This window comes from Salarias fasciatus, chromosome 22 (assembly GCF_902148845.1).
Source record: "Salarias fasciatus chromosome 22, fSalaFa1.1, whole genome shotgun sequence".
In the NCBI taxonomy this organism is placed as follows: domain Eukaryota; kingdom Metazoa; phylum Chordata; class Actinopteri; order Blenniiformes; family Blenniidae; genus Salarias; species Salarias fasciatus.
This window is the reverse complement of record NC_043765.1, coordinates 27341861-27368925: the sequence shown is the minus strand read 5'-3', so window position 1 is coordinate 27368925 and position 27065 is coordinate 27341861. Positions and strand designations below refer to the sequence as shown.

The 27065-nt window shown below is 48.1% G+C and overlaps 1 protein-coding gene across 2 annotated transcripts; it reads right to left on the bottom strand.

Moving 5' to 3' along the window:
- Window positions 1–4837: 4837 nt before the first annotated feature.
- LOC115409653 (tripartite motif-containing protein 16-like) lies at window positions 4838–14838 on the bottom strand. 2 transcript variants are annotated; one of them, XM_030120911.1, is made up of 2 exons: window positions 7487–14838; window positions 4838–7391 (listed from the first exon to the last, which is right to left on the bottom strand). In XM_030120911.1, the coding sequence occupies exon 2, from the start codon at window positions 7215–7217 to the stop codon at window positions 5577–5579; it is 1641 nt and encodes a 546-aa protein (XP_029976771.1). In that variant the 5' UTR covers window positions 7218–7391; window positions 7487–14838; the 3' UTR covers window positions 4838–5576. The 2 variants fall into 2 exon arrangements, 1 of the variants encoding a protein (XP_029976771.1); XR_003934008.1 differs by having other exon boundaries at window positions 7217–7391.
- Window positions 14839–27065: the final 12227 nt, after the last annotated feature.

Below are 27065 nucleotides of genomic sequence, written 5' to 3'. Positions count from 1 at the left end.
GCCTGGGCGACGGTCTGATGCTGAAAGACCCCAAACGCCCAATGAGCCCCGATGACATCACTGATGACATCACTGAGGATGAGTCCCAGAGCATCCAGGAGAGGGAGCTTTAACTTTAGTGGTTAACCAGCTAGCTTAGCTTTGTTAGCCACCTGGCTTACCTCTGTTTAACTAGCAAGCTTAACTTTGTTAAAGACCTAGCTAATCTGTGTTCAACCAGCTAGTTTAACTTTTGTTCGCCAGCTGGCTTGACTTTTTTTAGCCACCTAGCTTAACGTTTTGTTAGCCAACTAGCTTACTTATGTTTAGGCAACTAGCTTAACTGTTGCTAGCCAACTAGCTTAACTGTTGTTCGCCAACTAGCTTAACTTTTGTTAGCCAGCTAGCTTAACTGTTGTTAGCCAACTAGCTTAACTGTTGTTAGCCAACTAGCTTAACTGTTGTTCGCCAACTAGCTTAACTTTTGTTAGCCAGCTAGCTTAACTGTTGTTAGCCAACTAGCTTAACTGTTGTTAGCCAACTAGCTTAACTTTTGTTAGCCAACTAGCTTAACTGTTGTTAGCCAACTAGCTTACCTGTGTTGAACCAGCTAACAGTTCTGTTAGGCTAACCCTGACAAATAAAGTCCAGACAAGATCAGGTCAGGTTGGGAATTTGGGTTTTGATAAAACACTGTTTTGTTTTGATTGGGCCAACTCAAGTGTGAACTGTTTGCCACCTTTCTATGCCAGTGTGGTCAGAGTGTGGAGGCTGACGGAGGTGAGCAGACTTGATCCTACTGCATCCCTGCACTGGCTGCTGAAGGAACCCATACTCCAAGGAGCACGTCTGAGAACGCCATGGAAAGACGCCCCGCTAATGTCTGCAGTTTTCTTCCAGAAACGAGTAACAATGGTTCAACATCTGCTGCAGCTGGCGGGAGAGAACTTGGACAATGCGGAGGCCTTGGCGGAAAGGCTGGAGGTCCGGTCTGTCCGGACAGTTGGTGCCATCCTGGAGAAGTTCAGGAGGGCGTTTTCCAAAGAGGACAGGGCGCTCCTGCAACAGTGGTCTAATGGCGAAATAACACCTGACGCTTCTGATCCATTTCCTAGGGTGGCGATCAAAGCAAATCTTCCAGACTGTGGCATGGCAGACCCTCTGCTCAGTGGCTGTGTGTGGATGTCTCTGGACTCTGCTAATGGGAAGGGTCTTTACCAGGGGTGTGTAAAGGCTTTAAACAAAGAAAAACTCAAAGGAAGGGCAGACACACCATGGAGAGCTTTTCTGAAAGTGAAACCAGAGGTTAAACCAGCCTGGAATGTTTTCTATAAACCACCATTGACAAAAAATGTTGGAGATTTGCACTGGCGTGTTTTACATGGGATTTTAGCAGTCAATGCCTTTGTGTCAGTGATCAATCCTTCGGTTCCAGATGGTTGTCCTTTCTGTTCTATGAGAGAAACCGTTTTTCACTGTTTTGCCCAGTGTTCCAGATTAGCTCCACTGTTCAGAGCACTCAGCACTTTAGTGAGCCGGTTCAAAGAGCACTTTACTGAGTTAATGTTCATTTTTGGTTTTTCAGTAACACTTTACTTGAAGCCCCTCTTTATAACACATTATAAGTAGTTATAAACACTAATACATGATCACAATGCTTTATAACTCACGATACAGCAGTATACAGCATAGGATTAAGGTTAGGGTTAGGGTTAGGGTTAGGGTTAGGGTTTGGTCCTGGCATTGTGATCATCTATGAATGTTTATAACTACAGCTACACATGTTATAATGGCATTATAATGCTTTATGAATGTACTTATAATGTGTTATGCAGGGGGGCTTCAAGTAAAGTGTTACCGGTTTTTCTTATGGGAAGAAGAGGAAGGGGAGATTGTTGAATTTCATTTTTGGACAGGCAAAAATGGCAATTTACCTGAGCAGGAAGGAGAAGATCAAGGGAGAAGGGAGATGTGATGCTCTACTGCTGTTCAAGAAGCTTGTGAGAGCTCACATACAGTTTCAGCACAGGTATTACTTCAAAATGGAGGACTTGGAGACTTTTAAAAACACCTGGGATCATGATGGTGTCTTGTTCTCTGTTAGAGATTCAAAATAATTTTTGCAGATGTTTTGCTGTAATATGTGGCAGAGAATGGTTGACTTTTTATTTATTTATTTATTCCTTGTATTTTTTTAATCTCTTTCGATTTGGCATTTTGTATATGTTAACGTTGACTTGATACAATCCAGTCTTGTTTAAATAAAGGATTGTTGAAAAGTCAAAGTCTCTCTCTCTCTCTCTCTCTCTCTCTCTCTCTCTCTCTCTCTCTCTCTCTCTCTCTCTCTCTCTCTCTCACTGCTTCAGTTGTGTCTGTCTCCATTTCAAGAGAGTGAAACTCTTTTCCACGGTGTGTCAGATGTACTGATGCTCTGAAAGGCTGAAGCTTCCTGTAAACCTCCTGATATATGGTCCAGCTGTTTTTCACTGGCATGGTAGAGCGGCTGACGGTCTGACTGGAACACCCATCAGTGAAAGGTCAATGGTCGCCCCAGACATGAGCAGTTCCTCCCTCTGGTCAGTGTGCAGCTTGTGCTCCATGTGTTCTGCTCTGTGTGGCTCTGGATCCACGTTCCTTCATCTCTAAAGAAGAAACAACAAGAACAATGTGATCCTCACCATCATCTGACATGACGACAGCTGGAACACTTCCATGGTAACCATCTGCAGGATGTGGCTGCTTGATGGTTGAAGTTCTGTCTGAGTGGAACGCTCCAGTCACAGGAGAACAACCATCTACACATCCTCAGCAACAACTCACAGAGTGTGGATGTGTGTATAGGGGGCATGTAGAAACACTAGAAACAGGATGATCAGCTGACTTTGGCCCTGCAGCAAGACTGACTGTGGCTCCCCTCAGCAATCGCTCCAGCAACTTCCACTTCCAGTCTGGAATCCACACCTTCCGTCTGCCGATGCCGGATATTTGCTTTAGAGAATCCCCGAGTGAATCCACTCAAACTGAAGGGGACTGGATGTTTCTGGATCAGAGCAGCCTGGTCCTCTCAGACTTCCTGTTCCATCTTGGTGGGTCACAGTGGAGACTCCGTCCTGATGTTTGCCTTTTCTCCAGAGAGTCACACATCTGGAGATGCTGCGGAAAAACACGCCTTTTGAAAGCTAACTCTGAAAGCTAACTTTACCTGTATCTGTTAACGACTGCCAGAGCAGCCAATCATAATGCCTCTCGTCATCGTCACAGCCTATCAAAATGCAGGAGCCATCAAGACGTGGCCGTGGTCCATACAGCGCTAAAATAAAAACAATAAAGTAGAAGCTGAGCAATGAGTACTGGGCCTGTCTCCCTGGATGGGACACTGGTGTCCAGGGACTGGCTGCAGAGTCTCAGGAAATTCAAAGCTGATTTTCCTGGAGGTTTTTCCCAGCGTCCAGAAGGCCTGGAGTAGAGGAAAGAGAGCGCCATCTACTGACAGCTCCCTGGAAATCAATGAGAACGGTGTTCTTAGAGCTGTTGCTGAAATGTGATTGGATTGTCTCACCTCCACATCACTGATGCAGCAACATTGCAGTTTTCCCCATGGATGATGGGAGTTTCAGCTCCTTTGATCTCTGTGACCGTGGTCAATATGAGGTTCACGGCACAGAAGCAGGACAGAGTCAGCCGGCAGCCTCGTCTCCATCTCCACCTCGGTTTGTGTTTGGGCAGCAGTCAGCTGGAAACATGGCAGCTGTCAGGATCAGTGAGCACAGCTCGGTCATTCCAAAGGTAGGAGGGTCTTAATATGGAGAGATGTTATTTGAGATGTTTAGCTACGATGTTTAATGGCAGTGAAGATTTTTCTAAATCACCTCTACTGATAAAATACTGTTACTATTTGGCTCTATTGTGAAGCAAACATAGGTTTGGCCAGCAGAGGTCCTCCGTGAGTGTCAGTAAAGTCTGCAGTCAGTGTGTTATGGGCAGTGGACAGATCGCTCTGAGTGGCTCCTGTTGGACGAGATTTAAGTAAATATATGAAACAAATAAGACAGAAAGGTGTGGGGCCCTGCAGCCACATGGGGGCGGTAGAGCTGCAGCTTCCAGGCTCCAGGGAGGGTTTTAATGTTTTAGGGTTTTAGGGTTTGAGCAGAGTGTTGATATCATCCCAGCACTCAGGAGGAGAACCTCCAGGCCGCCCATTCTCTCTAAAGAACTCCAAAGAGCTCCTCAGCATCCAGGTCCTCTTCCTCCAGCACCTCCTCAAGGCTCCTTCTGCTCCTCTTCTTCCATTGCCAGGAACCTTGGCTGTTCCACCTCTCCTGTGAAAAGTCCTGGGTTGCTGCCGACTCACTGCACAGCCAGGAGGAGCTCCTCCATGATTTGTTCTCCTCCTTCAAAACAAATCAGTCCCTGAGATTGATGATCTAGAACATCAACAACTGGAGTTTCCACTGTCATTCATGAAGAACCAGCACAGACAGAGGAGACCACTAGCTTACTGTGATTAGCCACCTAGCTTACTGTGTTTAGCCAGCTAGCTTACCTGTGTTTAGCCAACTAGCTTAACTTTTGTTAGCCAACTAGCTTAACATTTGTTAGCCAACTAGCTTAACTGTTGTTAGCCAACTAGCTTAACTTTTTTAAGCCAACTAGCTTAACTTTTGTTAGCCAACTAGCTTAGCTTTTGTTAGCCAACTAGCTTAACTTTTGTTAGCCAACTAGCTTAACTGTTATTAGCCAACTAGCTTAACTTTTTTAAGCCTACTAGCTTAACTTTTGTTAGCTGCCGAGCTTACCTGTGTTGAACCAGCTAACAGTTTTGTTCGGCTAACCCTAACAAATAAAGTCCAGATAAGAATGATGACTGAATGTATTTTATTAAAGGCTCCATGTTGACTGACTTGGTTTCTCTTGGTGTCACACAAACAACATTTGAAGCAAAAACCTTTGAAAAAGAAACAAATCGACAATAAAGTAGCATTTCACTTTATGACTGATTTAATGTCTTTAAAAGAAACCTGTGTGTGTGTGTGTGTGTGTGTGTGTGTTGTCGACTGGAGTCATTTCCAGCTAAAGGAATCAAACTTCCTGCCACTTGGTGACAGATGAAGATCCAAAAAGCCAAAACAATCAGTTCACTGTTCAAGAAAATCCACAAATCTTCACTCTGAAGGATCAAATGTCAGAAAAGAATCATGAAACAAGAAAGACTGATCAATCCAAACATGTGAAAGCTCCTAATTTCCACTTCTAATCCCCCAAAGTGTGAAAAGCTGCAGCTTCCTGTAGTACATGAAGAAGAACTTCCTCTTTGAGAAGCTTGAAAAATGAGTCCAACTATTAGAAAAGCCTCTGTTGAGGAATCAGTGAGGGGACTGATGGCTGCAGCCGCCATGTTTTTTCCTCCACTAACTCAGCTCCTTTCTGTCTCTCCACACTCGTCTCACATCCTTTTGTCCCCGTAGAAAGTCTCTGAGAAGACGGCCGACCATCTGTTGGTTTCAATGTACTTCCTGTCAGAAATCTCATCAACGCCTCAGCTCAGAAAATGTGGAGGCTCCTTTAGAAAACCCCACCAGGAGGTCTGATGGAGTCCTCTACTCAGGTTTCAGGAACTCTGCTGAGGATCCAGGACAAACATAAACTCCAGCATGTAGCGGCTGAGTGAAGGAGGTCTGGACTCTGAGGAGGAGAGTCATGGTTTCAGAGACACTGTAGAAAGACAGAATACCTGCTCTGTGATCCAGGTACACTCCCACTCTGGAGGACCAAGGACCTGAGACGGGAGTTTGGATGTTGTTGTGATAAAAACTAAAAGTGTCAGAGACACAATCTAAAGCCCAAGATTTGTCATCACCTCCAAACACACATTCCTTCTCCCTCCCTGCTCTGCTGATGTTCTTGTATGTGACTGCTACAAAAACTCCTCTTCTCCTCTCCACCTCCCAGTAACTACGTCCAGTCAGACTCTCTCTGCTCAGAACCTGACGATATTCAGTGAATCTGTCTGGATGATCAGAATAAGGCTGATCTTCCTCTGTACAAGTTACTTTTCTGTCTCCATCAGATAATTTCAGCTCTCTGTTCACAGAGTTTGGATCCAGAGTGATCTGCTGTGAATATTGTAAGAAGTCTGCTCTGCTCTCTGGCTGTGGTTGTAGCAGTAACATCTCCTCTTCATTCTCTCTCAGGAAGTCCTGGAATTTCTCTCTGCTCTCTGACACAACTGCTGCCACATCCTCAAAGTATCTGAGAGGAGCAGTCTGGATGCTGCAGGAGTGTGTGGGCTCACTGAGTGCTGACACTGAGGTGTAGCTGTGGAGAAACTCGGTGTGGTCCTCTGTGTGAGCCAGCTGCTCCAGCTGGACGTCTTTCCTCTTCAGCTCAGCGATCTCCTGCTGCAGCTTCTCCTCAAGCTCTTTGAGTCCACCCACTGCAGTTTGCTGCTGGGATCTGAGCTGCCGCTTCACCTCAAGGCTTCTTTTCTGGAGGAGACGGATCATCTGGGTGAAGCTCTCCTCGCTGTGCTCCACTGCTTCATCAGCAGAGACATTGATGGCAAACATCTGCTGCTGAAGCAGCTTCACGTCTTTCTCTCGCTCCTGGATTCTCTGCTGGATGTTTAGTCGACTCCCCTCCAGCTCCTTCTGCTTCTGGCTCCTTTCTGCTGCAGCTGGGACTGTTTCATGGCCTCTGTGTTGGTCCATGGTGCAGAGGTAACAGATACACTGCTGATCAGTGCGACAGAAAATCTTCTTCACCTCATCGAGAAGAGAGCAGATCTTCTCCTGGAGCTTCTTGGAGGGCTCCACCAGCTGGTGTTTCTTCAATGGAGCTGCTTCGTAGTGACCTTGGAGGTGTTCCTCACAGTAAGAGGCCACACAGACCAGACAGGACTTGACGGCTTTCAGCTTCCTCCCAGAGCAAACATCACAGGCCACATCTTCAGGTCCAGCAGAGCAGAGATCAGCTGCAGCAGCTTGGAGTCCAGTCTTCTTCAGATCCTCCACTAACTCTGCCAACATGAAGTTTATCTCCAGGTCTGGTCTCTGCATGAACTCCTTCCTGCACTGAGGACAGCTGTAGATTCCCTTGTTTTGCTCTTCATCCCAGTGTCCATTAATACAGTTGCTGCAGTAGCTGTGTCCACAGGGAACCGTCACCGGATCCTTCAGGGGATCCAGACAGATGGAACAAGAGAACTTTAGTGGATCCATCTGAGCTCCTCCCTGAGCCATTTCCTCCTCTCAACAACAGCCAGTGTTTGAAGAGTATCTCTTCCTGCTCAGCAGCTTTGAAGCCCAACCCTCCTCTGGTTTCCTGCTCCTGTGAACGCTGGTCTGCCCTGGTTCTGCTGGTGAGCTGCTGCCCCCTGCAGCTCAGAGACGTCAGGGATCCCTCAGCTGTGAGATCTGTGAAAGAGGAGGAGGCAGTGACTCAGTGTGGAGAGAAGGGAGAGGACGTCACAACTTGACTTCATTCAGGAAATGCAGCAGCTTCACTTCACCTTCCAGCCGTCGTTCAGCTGGAATGTCAAGCTTCAACTTCTGCTCCCCTGGTGACACAAAAGTGGACTTTATTATATTCTCAGTTTATTCATACTTTCACTCCTATATTGACAATATACTTCCACAAATTGCACCTTTTGTAAATATATAACAAGGATAATGACATTGAGGCAGCTGTGGGGAGAGCAGTCGTCTTACAATCGAGAGGTTGTTGGTTTGATTCCTGTCTCCCCCTGTCTGCATATTGCAACCCCCAGCTATGGGTAAAATAGCACCACTGCCTTGTGGCCATCATGGGAGTGACAAAGGCTAAGGGAGACCCTCCCCTGCAGAAAAAATATGGAGTACAGCCCTGAAGGCGGTTGGTTCTCGCCTTGGAGCTCCTACTGGCAACTGCTTTAGCCAAGTTGGTACCAACTGTATGGGCCTGTAGCTTCCGCTGGACACTACCAGCGAGGATGAGAAGGGGGACGTGCTGACTCGGCATCTCGGTTCCTTCAGAACTTCATCCTGGCTTGTCCATGATCTCTCGAGATCGATGGAACCAACAATACTAACATTAAGCTTTCACACTGACACTTTTAACACACTTTGAAATAATTGTACTACTGTTACGTCCCCCCTTGAAGTTGTTAAAAATGGCCAAGCTAGGAGTGAGGGGGGAAAACGCAACACTTATGCGCAGGCCTACTGGGCAGATGTAAATAGCGTCGGTGGTGAGCGGGCAAAACCAGGTACACAACACAAAAGAACTTGGTGGCCTTTTCCATAGGAAAAAGGGAATTTATATAACAAAGGATATAATTAAACAGAAGCAGTGTTACAAATTTTACAAATTACAACAAAGATGCCAGAACGCAGCCAGCAGGTGTAAAACAAAAGGCTTGTAGAAACAAAAATGGGGAGAGCTAATGGAGGGCAGGAGGACGTTAGGAGAAGGGCCCTGTGGGCGGTGCCACTAACAACAAAAACCCTAAACTTCCCCTACACCTCGACCCTGTGACTTTAACTATCTTAACCAGTGACTAGCCCTAACTAACTAACTAAGCCTGAACCTTACCTGCCTGCTACAGAAGATCGTGGCAGCCGCCCACACCTACCTAGTGTGTATAAACAAAGTCACCTACGCACTGAATGTAGACCCCGGGGTGTCTTACCTGGAGCCCTTCTCCAAGGAAGAAGACAATACAGAGAATGGGGTTGACTACAAAACACACTAGGTGGGGACGGGTAGGTTTTAACAAAAATAGGCCCTCCAACACTAGTTTGGTTAAGGAGGGCAAAAACCAAAAGGTCACAAACTTTAGTCAAAGTGTCAAAATGCTCTCCAAACGAACAAGTGATTTCTCCCTCTCACACAGACAGACAGACAGACCGCCAGAAACACAGGGTGCAAAGCAATATATAGGGGCAGGACTGGAGGTTGATTGGATGATCGGCTGATGGGATGATTGGCGACAGGTGTCCAGGATTGACTGCTGGCAGGACAGGTGAGGTCTTGGATGAAGAGCTGGAAAAAAAAGGACAAACACCACGCCTGGACACCTGGGGGAGACAAACAGGATCAAACCCAAGACACACAGAGGCAGCAGCTGTAACACCCCCACCCTTAAGAGCAATCCTGTGGGATTGTGATAACTACAAGATCCAGGACCCCTCTAGGATACATCTATGACAAAAATCACTTTTGCATCATATGTATTGTATCCATGCGCAGCTCAAAATAATCAGAGTTCATTATCTTACCTAAGAGTAGGCCCGAGAAAGGGCATCCACAACCACATTCTCCGAACCTTTCTTGTGGCGTACAACCAGCGGAACACCCTGAACCATTAATGCCCAGCGCATGAGGCACTGATTATGGTTATACATGCGATTCAGGAACACCAGAGGATTATGATCAGTGAAAACCTCAACGTCAAATGGACTGGAGCCAAGATATACTTCAAAATACTGCAATGCTAAAAGTAAAGCTAGCGTCTCCTGCTCGATGGTGGAATATCTAGTCTGGGCCTGGGTGAACTTGCGGGAAAACAAACAGACAGGGTGATCAATTCCTTCGGTATCTTCTTGAACAAGAACAGCACCAGCACCAACAGAACTTGCGTCCACGTGCAGCTTGAACGGTCGCTCAAAATCTGGGGCAGACAGAACAGGAGAGCTACACAGCAGTGTTTTGATGGAGTCAAATGCAGATTGGCACTCACCAGACCAGTGAAATTGTACAGAGGGACTCAGCAGACCAGTGAGGGGAGCTGCAACAGTAGCAAAGTTACGACAGAATCCTCTGTAGTAGCCGGCCATACCTAGGAATCTGCGCAACTGTCTACGGGTTGCAGGAGCAGGAAAGTCAGCAATGGCAGAGACCTTTGCTGCTATTGGTCTCACCTGACTGCGGCCTACCTCCTTCCCGAGGTATGTGACTGTGGCCTTTCCAAACTCGCATTTAGCTAAGTTGATCGTTAACTGGACATCGGCCAACCGTTGGAAAACTGCCCTCAGCGATGTCAGATGCTCTGTCCAGGTAGTAGAATGGATGACCAGGTCGTCTATGTAAGCGGTACAGTTCGGGACATCACCTACAACTGTATTAACGAGATGCTGGAAGGTTGCTGGAGCATTGCGCATGCCGAATGCCATCACTGTGTACTGGAGAAAATTGTCAGGAGTTACAAAGGCACAGATGTCAGAAGCTCTAGATGTTAGTGGAACCTGCCAGTAACCCTTTAATAAATCCAATTTCGTGACAAAAACAGCATTTCCAACGGTGTCTACACAGTCATCGATGCGGGGCAAAGGAAAAGAGTCAGGGACTGTGACTGCATTTACCTTGCGATAATCTGTGCAAAACCGGCTGGTACCATCAGGTTTAGGAATCAGCAGACAGGGGGAGCTCCATGGACTAGTACTGGGAATGGCCAGACCATTCTCTATTAGGTACGCAACCTCCTGCTGCATGATCTTACGTTTACCTTGGTTCACTCGGTAGACATGCTGCTTAATCGGCACCGCGTTATGGACATCTATGTCGTGGGACAGAACTGAAGTGCGTGTGGGCACATCTGAAAACAAACTGGGATAGGAGTCAATCAGTTTCACCACATCATCCTGCTGCACTTTGCTTAAGTGAGTCAAATGTTCTCGAAGAGAGTTTAACACCTCCGAGTTACTTAACCTGGCGCACTGATGTGGCTGAGTCCGCAGGTCAAGGCCATCATCATCAGCATCACCATGAGCGGTGACATTCAACACGGAACAGGACCATCATTAGACGGCTCTCCATCTCTTGTGTGATACAGTTTAAGCATATTAATATGACACACTCTGGTCTGACGTCTCCGGTCGGGCGTCTGTTTCACATAGTCCGTGTCGCTGAGTTTTTTCTCCACCATATATGGACCACTGAAGCGGGCAGACAGGGCAGAACCAGGGACTGGCAACAGCACCAAAACTATCACCTGGCTGGAGAGCTCGTGGAACAGCCGTTTTATCATAACGAGTCTTCATGGTTTCCTGGGAAGATGACAACACCTCCTTAGCTAAGGCACAAGCATGATGTAATCGCTCTCTCACTTTGCTGACATAATCCAGCACACTTCTTGGAGCTGGATCTGTGGAGATCATTCTCTCTTTCAAAACTTTCAACGGGCCTCGTACGGTATGTCCAAAGACCAACTCTGCAGGACTAAACTTGAGGGATTCCTGCACAGTTTCACGGAGACCAAACAACACGAAGGGAATACCTTCATCCCAGTCCTTGCTGGTGTCCAAGCAGTACTTGCGGAGGGTGGACTTTAGAGTCTGGTGCCATCTTTCCAACGCCCCCTGACTCTGAGGATGATAGGCACTCGACACTTTATGAGTGATGTTCAGGGTTTTGAGAACCTGGGAAAACAACTTTGACAGGAAATTGGAACCCTGATCTGTCTGGACTATCTTTGGTAGGCCAAATGTAGAGAAAAATTTCGTGAGGAGAGCAATGACAACTTTAGCAGTTATTTTGCATACTGGAATGGCTTCAGGAAAACGGGTAGCGGTACACATAATTGTTATTAGAAACTGATTACCTGCTTTTGTTCGAGGCAGTGGACCTACGCAGTCCACAATGACGCGCTCGAACGGCTCTGCCATGACTGGTATTGGGCAGAGAGGAGCTGGGGAGACAACCTGGTTAGGTTTACCCACAATCTGGCAGGTATGACAGGTCCTACAATGTGTAGCTACATCTTTCTTTAACCCTGGCCAAAAGAAGTGCTTGAGGATTCGGTCATAAGTTTTTGTGACACCTAGATGACCGGACCAGGGACTGTCATGGGCTAACGCCAACACTTGAGCACGGAACGGCTTTGGAACAACAACCTGCTTCACAGAATCCAAAACCTTGTCCGTATCCTTCCTAGGCATCCAGGTACGCAACAAAAGACCATCCTCTAGCACATAGGCTACCTTCTTCGTAGAAGCCTCTTCTGAGCTTACCGCTGCAGAAACACAGTTGGTTAAGCTAGGATCCTGCTTTTGAGCTTTTCTGAGAGTATCACCTGTCACTGGGAGCACTAACTCATCAGTTAATGATTTCACCTGCTTAACCGAGTCTTGGTTCTTCACAGGGCTGGAAGGTGACACATTTTCAGCAGACTGGAATAAAGGACAAAGCACAGTATCCTCTAATCCACACACTTCCTCCCCTAACCTCCGTGACTGGGCACGGGTAAACACACAAGCAGGGAAGGCAGATGGGAAATCTTCTCCCAGAGTGTCTAAACACATGGGTTTATTGGGAGGAGCAAAGACTTCAATCACAGGTGACACCAACCCACCGGCGATATCATTTCCCATGATTAATGACACTCCTTTCACAGGGAGAGAGTGCTGCAGCGCAACCTTAAATTGGTCACTAATCAACTTTGAGCGCAACTTAACAGAATGTAGTGGCACCGGCACATGTCCCATTTCAATTCCCTGTAAAAGTAAACTGTATCCACAGGAAGAAGCCTCTGACCAGGGCAACACGTCAACTAGAATCACTGACTGCGCTGCTCCAGTGTCACGCAGAATGTGAATGGGCACTTCCTCAGAACTGTCACATAGAGACACAGACCCAGGGAAAATAAATGGCGCATAACTGGGATCTGGAGAGTCAGCACACCCACCAGATACCTCACGAGCAACAGGCTTAGTTTTGACCAGCACCACAGGCTTTTTACCGTTGGGTGAAGAAGGAGACCTTTTCTCCACCTGAAAGTGTTTCCTACAGTCTTGAATTAAATGGCCCACTTTATGACAGTAGAAACACTCACGAGCACCTGTCCCTTTTGAGCCAGAAGCGACTTGGGACGGACCAGACTGTACAGGAGGCGAGACAACTCTCCGTGTCTCCACACGAGGTGCTGTGAACACAGTTTTGTGGGTCAAAGCAAACTCATCAGCTAGTACTGCTGCCTGGGACAATGTAGTGACTTTTTGTTCATTACAGTATACAACAAACTTCTCCGGGACACAACTTTTGAACTCTTCAAGGAGGTTGAGTTCTCGAAGGGACGCGAAATCTGTCACTTTGCTAGCCTGTAACCAACGATCATATAATTGCTCCTTCTCACGGGCAAATTCAACAAAAGTTTGATTCGTCGCCTTCTTATGCTGACGGAACCCCTGTCGGTAGGCCTCTGGGACCAGTTCATAGGCCCTTAACACTGTAGCTTTCACCTTATCATACTTTAAACTGTCTTCTAAAGACAATGCAGAGACAACCTCTTGGGCTTTACCAGTTAGTTTGTAGTGTAGCAACAGCGGCCACATCTCCTCAGGCCACTTAAGAGCTGCTGCTATACACTCAAACACTCCAAAGTAAGAGTCTACTTCAGATTCTCTGAAGGGCGGAACAAGAGAAATGTTTTTTGTCACATCAAACTGGTCGGGTGGGCTGGCTGTGGCGAATGCAGAGGGGCTGGAGGCATCAGGCATACGACTGCTTGACACTCTGGCATGAGCCAGGGCTACCTTCTCCTCCTCTCCACATGCCTCTTCTGGACCTCAGCCTCCAGTTCCAGCTTCCTGAGCTGCAGTTTATGCTCATACTCGGCCCTCTCTCTACGCTCTCTCTCACGGTGTTGCAACTCAAGAGAAGCCATACGGAGACGTAACCGAGCTTTATCAGACGTCTCAGGAGGGGACAACCGAGTTGGGCTGAACCGAGGCATGGTCCGAGGGACTTCTGGAGGGGCAACCAAAACATCCGAGGCAGCCAACACGCCGGGAGCAACAGGCACGATCGGGGAACTAACACCTCTGGCGCAGCCTGCGCATCAGCCTCCAACTCCAGGTCAGGCTGTGGGAGCCTTCCACCACTAGGGGAGATTTCCTCCACCCCAGGGAAAGGAGTAGAAGACACCACCTCAGGCACCACCACAAGCACACCAGCTTTCACCAACTCTTGCTTGACATGCTGCGTCAACTCAGCCTTCAGCAAGCCCTTAGGCAGTTGAATAGAAAAGTGCTCTGCAATGGCCTGTAAATCTGTACACGGCATCTATCCAACAGCTCTACTGCTGGGGTATCAATAAACAGTTGCACATTGGACTCCACCATACCAACCAAACACAAGGCTGCCACACCACCAGAACCAGTCCACAACAGTACACCCACACACAAGCCTCCGGACACAATAAGGTTTTCCCGGACGAGCCCCCACTATGTTACGTCCCCCCTTGAAGTTGTTAAAAATGGCCAAACTAGGAGTGAGGGGGGAAAACGCAACACTTATGCGCAGGCCTACTGGGCAGATGTAAATAGCGTCAGGTGGTGAGCGGGCAAAACCAGGTACACAACACAAAAGAACTTGGTGGCCTTTTCCATAGGAAAAAGGGAATTTATATAACAAAGGATATAATTAAACAGAAGCAGTGTTACAAATTTTACAATTTACAAAAAAGATGCCAGAACACAGTCAGCAGGCGTAAAACAAAAGGCTGGTAGAAACAAAAATGGGGAGAGCTAATGGAGGGCAGGAGGACGTTAGGAGAAGGGCCCTGTGGGCGGTGCCACTAACCACAAAAACCCTAAACTTCCCCTACACCTCGACCCTGTGACCTTAACTATCTTAACCAGTGACTAGCCCTAACTAACTAAGCCTGAACCTTACCTGCCTGCTACAGAAGATCGTGGCAGCCGCCCACACTTACCTAGTGTGTATAAACAAAGTCACCTACGCGCTGAATGTAGACCCCGGGGTGTCTTACCTGGAGCCCTTCTCCAAGGAAGAAGACAATACAGAGAATGGGGTTGACTGCAAAACACACTAGGTGGGGACGGGTAGGTTTTAACAAAAATAGGCCCTCAAACACTAGTTTGGTTAAGGAGGGCAAAAACCAAAAGGTCACAAACTTTAGTCAAAGTGTCAAAATGCTCTCCCTCTCACACAGACAGACAGACCGCCAGAAACACAGGGTGCAAAGCAATATATAGGGGCAGGACTGGAGGTTGATTGGATGATCGGCTGATGGGATGATTGGCGACAGGTGTCCAGGATTGACTGCTGGCAGGACAGGTGAGGTCTTGGATGAAGAGCTGGAAAAAAAAGGACAAACACCACGCCTGGACACCTGGGGGAGACAAACAGGATCAAACCCAAGACACACAGAGGCAGCAGCCGTAATAACTACAAATCACAGTTTATCAACATAAATCAAATTCAAATATATTCTAAGTGAATTCATGTGTAATTTCAAAAGTATACTATTCAAAATTAGTTTTCACATATATTTTTAATGTGTATTTTAAAGCAGAACTATGCAACTTTTTTACCTCAATAAATGTTTTTCAGAATCCATATGGGGGTAAACAAAGACTTGTCACGGTGATTCGCCGGTCCCTCCCCTCCCCCCGGGGTCTGTGTCCTGAAAACAGCATTTGCAACTTTCAGAGGAGTGACCCGACTACATCTCGCGACAACAAACCTGCTTTACAGCGCTCATACGGGATTACAAGTATAAAAGCACGTAAAACCCTCGCTAGCGTTAGCAACGTCACCCTTGGGTGCTCACAGATGGCAGAACCAAAAAGACAGAAAAAACCTTTGTCTGATGAGCGGAAAAAAGAAAACAGGAGTGGGACGCTCTTTGCACGCGGGGCGGGGTTGGGGGAGGGGGGGGGGGGTGATACGGAGAATGTTTACAACAGTGAGCTTTCACAAGAGACCAGTAGGGGGAGCGCTAAAGCAAATCTTGCATAGTTCTGCTTTAAAATACAAGCTCAAAATTGAAATTCAATTGGTCAACTGGAATATTGGTCTCATTACATGAAGGCATGAGGAGATCATTGATTGGAACATAATTCAAAATCCCATTGGGGAAAGAAATGGAATGAATTATTGGTGCTCGGAGTTGATTCTGAGCTGCTGGGCCACACACTGGTCTGTGTATGGATGTTTGGGAAACACTGTTTTGTGTTTCCAAAGGTATCAACATGTTTAAGAACCAGATGAAATGTGATATTATGATATATCCATGAAGACATTAAACCTCCGACTGATGCAGGAAGTCCTGAAAGAGAGATGGGAGAGAGAGAGAGCTCCACAGGAGAAGACGAGCCTTCATGAAGCAGACCTGGATGCTGGATGGACCCACAGATGAACCAGATGGTAGAAGAGGGATTGTTGGCTCAGCACGTTTTTAAAGTCGTTGTTGTTTTTCACTTAATTTACTTCACTTACTTTAAACACCATTATCATTTGTTTCTTACATTCTCTGGTCACTTATCTGGTCACTTAGATTAGGATTAACAAAACTGTTGGCAGCTTCAAGGCACAAACTGTGATTCACAAGGTTTTTAAAAGATGTGAAGAAAAGGGGGAGAAACAGACAGTTGGACCTGTGAATATTTTGGTGACAATAGTTTGCTTTTTGGGTCCGAGACATCAGTTTAAAATCTTATTTCAATAAAAGAACAATTACCATCTAAAACTAACCTTTATTTCACCATAGCCATGAAATTTCAAATAGGTGGAAAAAAACAGAACAGAAATCGGCTAAATACAGTAAAATGCTGAAATTTATAATATTTTCATTGAAGAAGCTAAATAAACTAAAAACTAAAAATGAAAAAAAAAATACTCCTCACAGCACTCCTGCACTTAATTCATTACCCTGTTGATACAGACAGAGATAATAATAGTAAACTTCATTTGTATATTATATATAGCAGGGTTCCCCAATAGGCGGCCCGCGGGCCAGATCCGGCCCGCCGAACCGTCCAATCCGGCCCGCGAGAGGATTCCAACACGCACGCGCACGAACGCACATACGCACATACACACGCATAGCCCGTCCATGCTTCACATGTCCGCGTGGGTGCGCGTTGCGCGTTGGTCCGCGTGACGTAAAAATCATCATGAATTCCTGTCCGCTAGGGTCCGCGCGGACCGATCCGCGGACGTCCGCGCAGCAGCCAGATTTTGAGACCGCGTTGCGCATTGCGCGCAGCTCGCGGCGGTGTACGCCTGCGCCAGAGCGCCACAGCAAACAAAACATCACGGTAAAAGTGAAAGCAGACGGAGCTCCAGCCTGATGGCTCCACTTAAAGACACCGAAAGAGTGAAAAACTGGTGGAAAGAGAGAGCAGACTCTGTCTGGAGGGAAGAGAAGGTCTGCAGACAGAAGTCAAAAGTAAAAAAAGTATCTAATTGCTCCGGCGCCGCCGCCGCGATTCAGAAACAGGAAAAAAAGGCTAAATAAACTTTAATAATGAATGATAATGTACTGACAATGTATGTGCTTAATTTTCTCTAAATAATCTGTAATAAAGGAGCAGATAAACAGTCTGTAGCGCCGGAAAAGCTTGTCGAGGATGCGTGGATCACAGCGCCTGCATGGGACGCGCACAGCTGCGCATCGATGGTGCGCGGAGGCTCCAAAGCGGACGCGGAAATGCGTACGTCCCCCCCCCCCCGCGATTCACGTGCCCAAACAAAAAGTGGCCCGCTGCCAAATCTAATTGGCGACCCCTGATATATAGGCTTCTGTATAGTTCGGGACTGTTAATACCAAAACTTCAATTCAGAGTGCTTTTTTGAAAATGTAATTCTATTTATTTTTATGAGTAAAGTTATACTCCATGTTCTTACTTTAGACATTGGTAGTTTTTTGGTTGCTTCAGCTACAACGTAAGCACTCAAAACAGTGATCAAACTCTGAGGCCATCATGAAGTCTTTTAAAATAAAAGAAAGTGTCTTCCACTTCTTAAATTGGTGATTCTCCCATGATGCTGTGTCCTGGAAGCTATAATGAAAGTTAAAATTGTAACTACGATTCTCTAAATCCCGGATGAGTGCCAGATGCGGTGCTGAAGGCATTGGAATGTTCCCTTCGGACACGCACAGTTCAAGTATGTAAACCAACAACGTCACTTAATTGTGACCCCTGGGTGACCCAGGAACAGCCATAAGTTCCGGTGTCCAACCCCGGGATCAGTTTGAACAGAGACTTCTCGTGTGATCGAGAAGCAGTGTTTTAAAAAGTAATTAGTTAGAATTACAAATTACTTCTCCCAAAAAGTAATTGAATTAGTAACTCAGTTACCTCACTGTAAGAGTAACTAGTTACTCAACAAAGTAACTGACGTTATTTTTCATGTTCTATACATTACCACATTCTATGACATCTATAACATAAAAGATGTTTATATCAACTGATTGAAGAATAAAAACACTTCATACAGTATTTTAGAACATTTGGTATTTATTTGAACCGAGCCTGTTAAGACAACACAAATTTAAACTTGTGGCCATTAAGTAGTTCAAATCTCTGTAACTGTATATTAGGTCTACTGTGTACCAGTGGACCTGCAGTCGGTGTGTTCAGCTCGGCTCTGGTCGCCTGCTGCCCCAAAAAATCGAGCGTTGCTTGTTTTAACAGAGCGGCTCGTCTCCCTTCTGGCTGCATTTGGGCTCGGGCTTGGGTCAGCATGGGGTTAGCAGCAGCAGCAGCAGCAACAAAGTGTCATTCTAGCATGTCTTGCTGTGAGGTGCTTCACAAGGTTGGAGTTGCTCGAGACCGACGTGGATGAAGTCTTCCAGTGACACCTCCTATTTCACAACGCTCCTTTGAACGTCCTGGGCTCAAGCTTGTTGTGTTTACCGGCGGTCAGCGCGTGCAGCGAGTGAGACACGTGATCAGAGCATGATCCGCCCACCAGCCAAGAATCATCGCGTCTTCATCACCCCCTCCCCTCACCCTCTCTCCTATCTGCTCTCTCCTGCAGCTGATGTGTGCGGCAGAAGTGGACACTCGCATTTCATTGAATCTAATTGTAGTAACGCGCCATTTCATATTCTCAGTAATGGTAATGGCGCTGTAACGATGGGAAAAGTAATTAATTAGATTATTTGTTACTGAACAAAATAACGCCGTTATAATCTACCGCCGTGATGACCAACATTGATCGTGAGGATTCTGAGCGACAGAACACTCCCAGATAGCATACGGATGTGGGCCACTTCAGGCAACAGTCTGGCACTGTAGGCATTCTTCTGGGCCACAAAAAACAGATGTAAGCCTAAACTGGCCCATGTGGTAAATACTACATTTGGCCCATACCTCATAAAACAAATATGGCCCATGTTTGTCAAATACGTGGCAGAGTAGGGAATAGTTATTCTGCAGGTGAACCAAGGCTGGGCCACATATGGTTCGGCACACATGGCCCACCTTTGCTGAAACTCATTTGGGCCACTTTTGGCTGAAAGACGGCAATCAGCATCGACTAATCTGGATGTGAGCCTAAAGTGGCCCACATATGAGAAAACGCGCATGGCCCACCTTAGCTGATACACATTTGGGCCAGTTTTGGCCGAAAGAAGGCAGTCAGCATCGACTAATCTGGATGTGAGCCCAAAGTGGCCCACATATGAGAAAATGCACATGGCCCATCTTTGCTGAAACACATTTGGGAAAGTTTTGGCCGAAAGACAGTGGTCAGCATCGACTAATCTGGATGTGAGCCTAAAGTGGCCCGCATGTAACATGGTGGGGTCCATACTTTGTGAAGTACAAATGTTGCAGGGCAAGAAAAGACAAGAAAAGCGATGTTAGTTTGCTTCTCTCATTGAACAGCTGTCCACTATTACTTGCTCCTAGTTGTATCTACAATTTCAATTAGCAGACACTTTTGTCCAAAGCAACGTACAACAGATATAACATACAACCATTACACTCACATTTAAAACTAGGGACAATTTAGGGTGACCAATTAATCTGACATGCATGTTTTTGGACTGTGGGAGGAAGCCAGAATAGGGAACCCATGCAAACTCCACACAGAAAAGCCCCAAACCCTGGCCAGTACTTGAACCCAGGACCCTCTTACTGTGAGACGAGAGCATTAACTACTACGCCACCATGCATAGCTATGCAAACTGCTACTGCTTTTCTTTTGTCCAGATCATCCGTTATTAACTAAACCATAAACATAAGATAAGATAAGATAAGATAAGATAAGATAAGATAAGATAAGATAAGATACGATACGATAAGATAAGATGACTTTATATTCCTTTTTCAGTGGAATGTTCCATGATGTACCTGAACATATCACCCACAGTGACAGGTTTTTTTTTGTGTTTTGTTTTGTTTGTTTGTTTGTTTTTTTTTTGTTTTTTTTTTTTTTGTTAATGAAGTCCACTACTAAGTCTGTATGCCGTGAAGGATCATATCTTTATTCAAACTCTACTTTCCGTTATGGTTTTTCCTGCTTCAAGTCGGAGTTTTCCAAATTACCGAGTCCTTTAAATGCATCATATTTGAATTGACAAATGGACGCAAGGAAGCAATTGCTGCACACCTGCAGCTGTGACTTCTATCCAGAACAGAAGAGAAGTCATGGTGAGGTAAGTCCCTCAACAAAAAATAAAAGAATGAATTAATCTGTCTGTTGGAAACATTTAGCTCTTGTTGTTGGAACGTTACATTGTTTTGTCAGGTTGCCAGTGCTGCAAAAATGTTAGGTAGTTAACATTCACTTTTATGTAAGGATAAAGTGACCAGTGCTGAAAAGGCGTGCCACACAGCTCACATGTAAGTCAGCTACAATACCTATTTTGCAGTATCCGTGTGATGCTGTTCTACCGCAGAAATCAAGATGAAGCTGTCACCATATGTAAAAAAAAGAAAAAGAGGGTGAAGTACAGAACAAATCTCCCCAATTCTAAATGAATTGAACTCTATGTTTTATTACTGTAACTTCAGGTTAAATGTGAAGTTTGTCAGAGTGTTTGATCAAACTGCTTTACTCAAGTTCACTTGGCATGTATCAGTGCCATCTTTCATTGTTGTCTGAGCAAGCAGATATTGGGTCAGTGATCAGATGCCTTCAGATTCATTTTATTTAAAAAAACCTTTTTTTTTGTTTGGTTTCATGATAAGGTTTTTGTAGTTAGCACTTCACTGCAACCATGTCCAGTAACCACAGAGCTGCTTTACTGAGTCAACAAAATGTTCTTTTGTGCATTTCTTAAAGGGCCAGATGAAGATGAGACGATGCTGGGGCCGTGATTGTTTTGCAGTGAGCGTTGGAGGTCAACAAGTGTTCCACTGAGTCAGAATTTTGTTATTTTTTTATTTTGTTTTGCCTATTTTGGGGCACAGGTTAAAAAAATAAAGGATCATTAGTTCTCTACTTTTCACAAGTTGTTTCTCGTGTCTGGTTATTTCTTCATTTCTTCAGAAGGTATCTTCATCTTTGACCCTGATGAGTCCCAAGACTGGACCACTGCATGCCACCATTTAACACAATATCTGGAGGTACCAAAATAATATGTAGCCACAAATTCACACGACACCAGTTCTGCTTCATTTATATGATGTGTTCATGTTTGACCTAGAACTTTGTCATGGTGTAGGCTCGACAAGATCTGCCCAGATAGCAAAAATTTTTCGGCCTATATCTGGCCCATACCTGACATGTTCACACGGCCCACGTACCCCATGGAATGATGGCACTTGGGAGGTCCGCTCCTGTTTGCCAAAAGTGGGCCACAATCAAGCCTTCACACTGCCAGATGTCAACCATAAACCGGCCAAATAAACCAGCACTAAACCAAATGTGGGCCACTAGCAAAAATTTTTGTGGCCCATGTCTGGCCCATACCTGATATGTTCATACGGCCCACGTACCGCATGGAATGATGGCACTTGGGAGGTCCGCTCCTGTTTGCCAAAAGTGGGCCGCAACCAAGCCTTTACAATGCCAGATGTCAACCAAAACCAGGCCAAATAAACCAGCACTCACCCAAATTTGGGCCACTAGTGTGACGGTGTAAAAGTGTATACCGGTTGAAATTTTGCCATACCGTTTATACCGGAGAGAGAGCAGATGTCTGCTGCAGCCAGTGTACAGTCGTCTCACTCGCTAACAGGACAGCTGGAGCCCAATTCTTTGGGTGCGTTTGTGCATTTTCACAGCGCGTCCCGACGTCATGCGGGGTTTGTTCGCTGCGTTTCATTGGTCAGGTAAGCACAGGGTGCACTCGCGAACAACACCAGCGTATCCCGGAGAGGTGGGAGCCATAATGGCGGACGCAGAGACTAGCGGCTCCGGGAGTGACGCTAAAAACTCAGGTCTTTTTTTTCTTTCATGTTGTGTGTTTTTTTTTAATTTTTTAAATAATTGAAGTTATATAAACCGGAGTTTAAAAAATATAAGAGGAAAATGAGCAAATGTGACAGTTTGGTTATTTCTAAGCAATTATTTGAATTTACAGGGGAAAAATACATACCGTGATATATACCATTACCGTGATATGAAATTTCTGATACCGTGATATAAGATTTTCTTCATACCGCCCAACCCTAGGCCACGCTCAGGAGAAGGCACAGCCGCCCTATGACTTCCTCTTCCCCGTAGTGAGGGCATCGCTGGAAGAGGTGTGTGTACGCAACCGGTCAATAGACAACAGTGCGGTAAGCTGATTGCAGGGGGCGTACACCACCTGCATAGCAAATGCAGATCCCCGGACGAGTAGCTCAGCTAAGCTACGTCCAGGAGGGGGGGCGCTCGGCGGCTTCTACCTCTGTCTGCCTTCATTGCACTGCCACCCACCGGGAGCAGTGGGTGCACGCAACAGGTCAAAACAATGGTAATGCAATAAGCTGGGGGAAGGTCATATGCTGCCTACACAGCGGATACCATACTACCAAGCCTGTGAGCACCAGCTGGGGTCGAGCTCAGGAGAGGAGACAGCCGCCCAGCAGCACCCTTTCCATTGTGCCCTCATAGCAGCACCACCCGCTGGGATCGGGGGTGCGTGCAGCAGGCCAGGAGAAACAACAGCAATGCAGTAAGCCCAGGGAAGGAGGCGTGTTCCACCTGCACAACCAACCTCAATCACCGGCCATCAGCCCAGCTAAAGCTACATCCAGGAGAGAGACGGCTGCTCAGCTGCTCCCTCCTCCAACAGCTTCTATATTGGTTCCATCCACCAGGAGCGGGGGTTGTGCACAGCACCTCAGAAATATAAATTAATATTAGTAATGCGGTCAGCTGAGGGAAGGGGGCGCACGCCGCCTGCAAGGCAAACACAAATCACCAGACAAGTAGCTCAGTTGAACCATGTCCAGGAGGGGGACGCTTGACGGCTCCCTCTTCCTTCTACCGTCACTACAGTGCTACCCGCCAGTCAGGGCGGGTGCGCACAACAGGTCAAAACAACGGTAGTACGATAAGCTGGGGGAGGGGCATATTCCAGTTACAGAGAAGTCTCTATTCCACCAAGACCTTGCCCTGATCTACCACATGGGCAATCTGGGTACGTGCCCAGTGGTCCTCAGGCTCAGAGGGGCCCTCTGCTGGCAGAAATGCTTTCTGCAGATACAATATGCAAATTAGAAGAATGAACTCTTTGTACTTAGTCATTGTAGGAAAGTGAAACGACACCACAAGTGCACAAAAAAATGCTTGGGGGGGGGTGGGTTGATGCATTCTCCGCCGGTACAGTGACCACAGTGACTACAAATTCAGCCAAGCTACAAGAGAAAGGAGGAGTGCAGCGGTTCCCTCATCCTTCTTCTGCCAGTGATCGGGCCACCCGCTGAAGGCGGAGGCTGCGCCACAGCCGTAAACTCCTGCCGGGGCCATGCTCAGGAGAGGGGGTGACCAACGGCGGCCCTCGTCCAGACAGCAGGCGGGCAGGGCAGGTGACGATATCAGTTAATGTAAATAAACTCTGCGGTGGCCCGAAACGATGGCAAAAGCCCAAACGTTACTCCACAACAGTGAGAAGCATGGTATCATACCGACCCAATCATTGCATCTCTTCTGAAGCCGGGCGAGGAACGCGGGCCCTGGGCCCCAAGCTAACACCGACCGCCTTGCTAACAGCCGCTGTCGCCATGTAAACAAACCCGGGGGGGAGCGAGCCGGAGCAAGATCCTCTGGATGTCTTCACCCTGCAGTGAAGAGAGAGGAGCCTCCATCCTTCGCTCCATCCAGATGTTCTGCAGTGAACGATCAGTGTTTAGAAAATTATAGTTACTAAACGTAAATCCAGTTCTATGAATGTGTGCGTGCCCACCTACGGGCATCGCTATTGGTACCCTCCCTGGCGCCAGCCAATCACTGAGACAGATCCGAAAACTGACGCGCCAATCCCACATGCGCGCTGGAACACTGCCACGCCCCTCACTAATCAGCGTGCGCCCGCTCAACTCCCTTCTTCTGAACAGCCCAGGAGAAACGTAAGCAGGGCAGCTGGTCTTGCAGGTAGGTGGGCAAGCACACACTCGTAGAACTGTAGTTACGTTTAGTAACTATAATTTCTACTTCATGTGATGCTTAACCCACCTATGGGCTTCGGTATTGGTACACTACCAAGGCGGAGGCCGGAGGGATAAAATGTACCCCCAGCTGGAAGGCTGACGGGATTGGCGCAGAAAAAGAAGCTGGCAGGCCGTATGCCCAGTACCGCCACACCAAACCCCCAGACACTGGCGGCAGGCAGCCTCGCACTGAGGCGTCGACCACAGACATGTCCGATAAACACCGTAACACGGCGGCACACATACGCCGGCCAGGACACCTGAGTCACAAGGGCAGGCAGCGGAACCACACACGGCCTGAATCCCCCAGGGAAGCAGTAGCCAGTCTGGACAAGAACCAACACAGTTAAGCGACAGAACTCCTGTTCTCGCTGAAAACTGACATGGCCACAGAGTCTGTGCACATATCCATCAGGTAGGAGCGCACAAAGGTTCACGCAGAGGCCCAAGAGGCGGCCTGGCAGATATCACCCACCGTGGCACCTCTGCACAGAGCCGCAGCAGCGGCAACGGGCCGCATAGAATGAGCGCGAATCACCGCAGGCGGCAGGCAGTTCCATGCCTCATAGGCAGCCATGATAGCGCCCCCCAACCCAGTGGGCAAGACGCTGGGAGGACAGCGGGGCGCTACACCCCCTGGCAACAAACTGCACAAACAGCTGGTCCATAGTGCGAAAGCCAGCTGTGCGCTCAATGTAGCAACGAAGAGCCCTGACCGGACACAGCAACCGCAGCCAAGGGTCGTCTCCTGACGGGCCAGACAAGGAGCAAAGTGCCCTGATCCGGATCACTCATGACCAGAAGTCTGAAGTGATCCCCTTGGGATGAATAGCCGGGTTAGGCCAAAGGTGAACCAGTCCCCAGTCCTGACTGAAAGCCATTCAGGAGGGATGGACCAACAGGGCGCAGAGATCCCCAACCCTCTTGGCAGAGGCCAACGCCAAAAGGAGGGCAGCCTTGAAGGAGAGAATGCGGACATCCACCTGCTCCAAGGCTCGAAAGGGGGTCGGCTCAGACCATCCAGCACAGTGTGGAGGTCCCACTGGGGAACTACATGCCTGGGGGGAGGCCGCAGCCGACACGCACCTCGCAATAACCGCTTCACCAGTGGGTGACTGCGCGTGGCCCGTCGTGATGGCCAATGCAATCACCGCGAGAGTGGATGCAGCATGCCTGCAGAAATTCCAGCACCCTGCTGACGGTGCAGGAGACCGGGTCCAGACCCCTCTCAGAGCACCACGACGCAAAGAGGTGCCACCGAGACCTGTAAGCCTTAACGGTGAAGGGGGCTATGGCGCTCTGGATGGTGGACACCACAGCCGGGGGGAGATCTAGCCCAACTGGTCTCACCAGCTCAGCATCCAGGCCAAGAGACTCCTGCCCAGGATGGGGCGGGACCGGAGGGTGCCCCCTGACTGCAGTAGGGCGTCGGGTTAATCTGACGACCTGAGCGGGAACCAAGTGGGCAGTATGCATTCTCTGCACTGGCGAAAAGGTCTGCCGCGGGGGTCCAAACCTGTGTCAGAGTCGGGCTGCCACTCGGGGGGGCAGGCTCCACTCGTCGTGGAGTGGGCCTCCCCGAGACATGCTGTCCGCGCCGACGTTGAGAGCCCTCGGCACGTATCGAGCTTTCAGAGAGGACAGGTGCCGGTCTGCCCACAACAGGATCTTCCCCAACCTGCGAGAGACGCATCCATGAACACCTCGACGTGATGCGAGACGCAGCCCATGGGGACTCCCTGATGGAGAAGAACTGGATCCAGCCAGAACAGGAGGTCGTTTTGCACCTGGGGCGGGACTGAGACGCTCCTGCGTCTGTCCCGCATCCCTGAAAGGCGGAGGCGGCTGAACCACCGTTGGAGCCTGCGGATGTGCAGAAGGCCAAAGCCAACCATGGGGTGGGTAGCAGCCATCATCTGCAGAACGGTCCCGACCAGGTGGACCTGAACCGGAGATGACACAATCAGAAACCTCAGGAGTGACAGAAGAGAGGCCCACCTCTCCTCGGAGAGGTGAGCCGTCATGGTGAGAGCATCCAGCTCCAGGTCCAGATAAGCCATCTGCTGAGCTGGGACAAGCGCGCTCTTGTCTCTGTTCACCACAAACCCCAGGAGCTCGATGTGGTGAAGGACCAGGGCCGTGCGCTCCACGGCCTCCCGGAAAGAAGGCACTAGTATCAGCCAGTCGTCGATGTAGGTGAGGATCCTGAGACCTTGACGACGGAGAGGCTCCAGCGCGGCCTCGACACACTTGGTGAAGGTGCGTGGAATGAGGGAGTAGCCGAAGGGGAGACAGTTGTACTGGAAACACCGATCTCCCACAGCGAATCTGAGGAACTTCCAGTCCACAGGGCGGACGCTCTCCAGGAGGTGACTGACTGTTAGCATGCGGAACCTCCTGGTGGCCACGTGAGTTTTCAGGACCAGCAGGTCCAGAATGATTCTCACTCCACCCATTTTCGGCGCTCCTCTCCAGACGGCAGACAGGCAGTGCAAGCGGGAGGGCAGCTCCGGCAGCTCAGGTGCTCCGTTTCACACGTCGGCAGATGACTGCAGGTGGAGCGTCCATCATGGAGGAAAAGAAGGTCTGTGTGGCAGATGTAAGGAGTTGTGACATCAGGGACATCAAACTCCATTCCCACTGGATTCGAACCCACGACCTTGGGGTTGCTCTCCATACCAGTAATCCTCTCAGCCACCGGAGGGGGGCAGGTTGACAGGGCGCCTCAGCTGGCGTCACTACACCCCAGCGTAGTGATATGCAGCTCCGCCAATG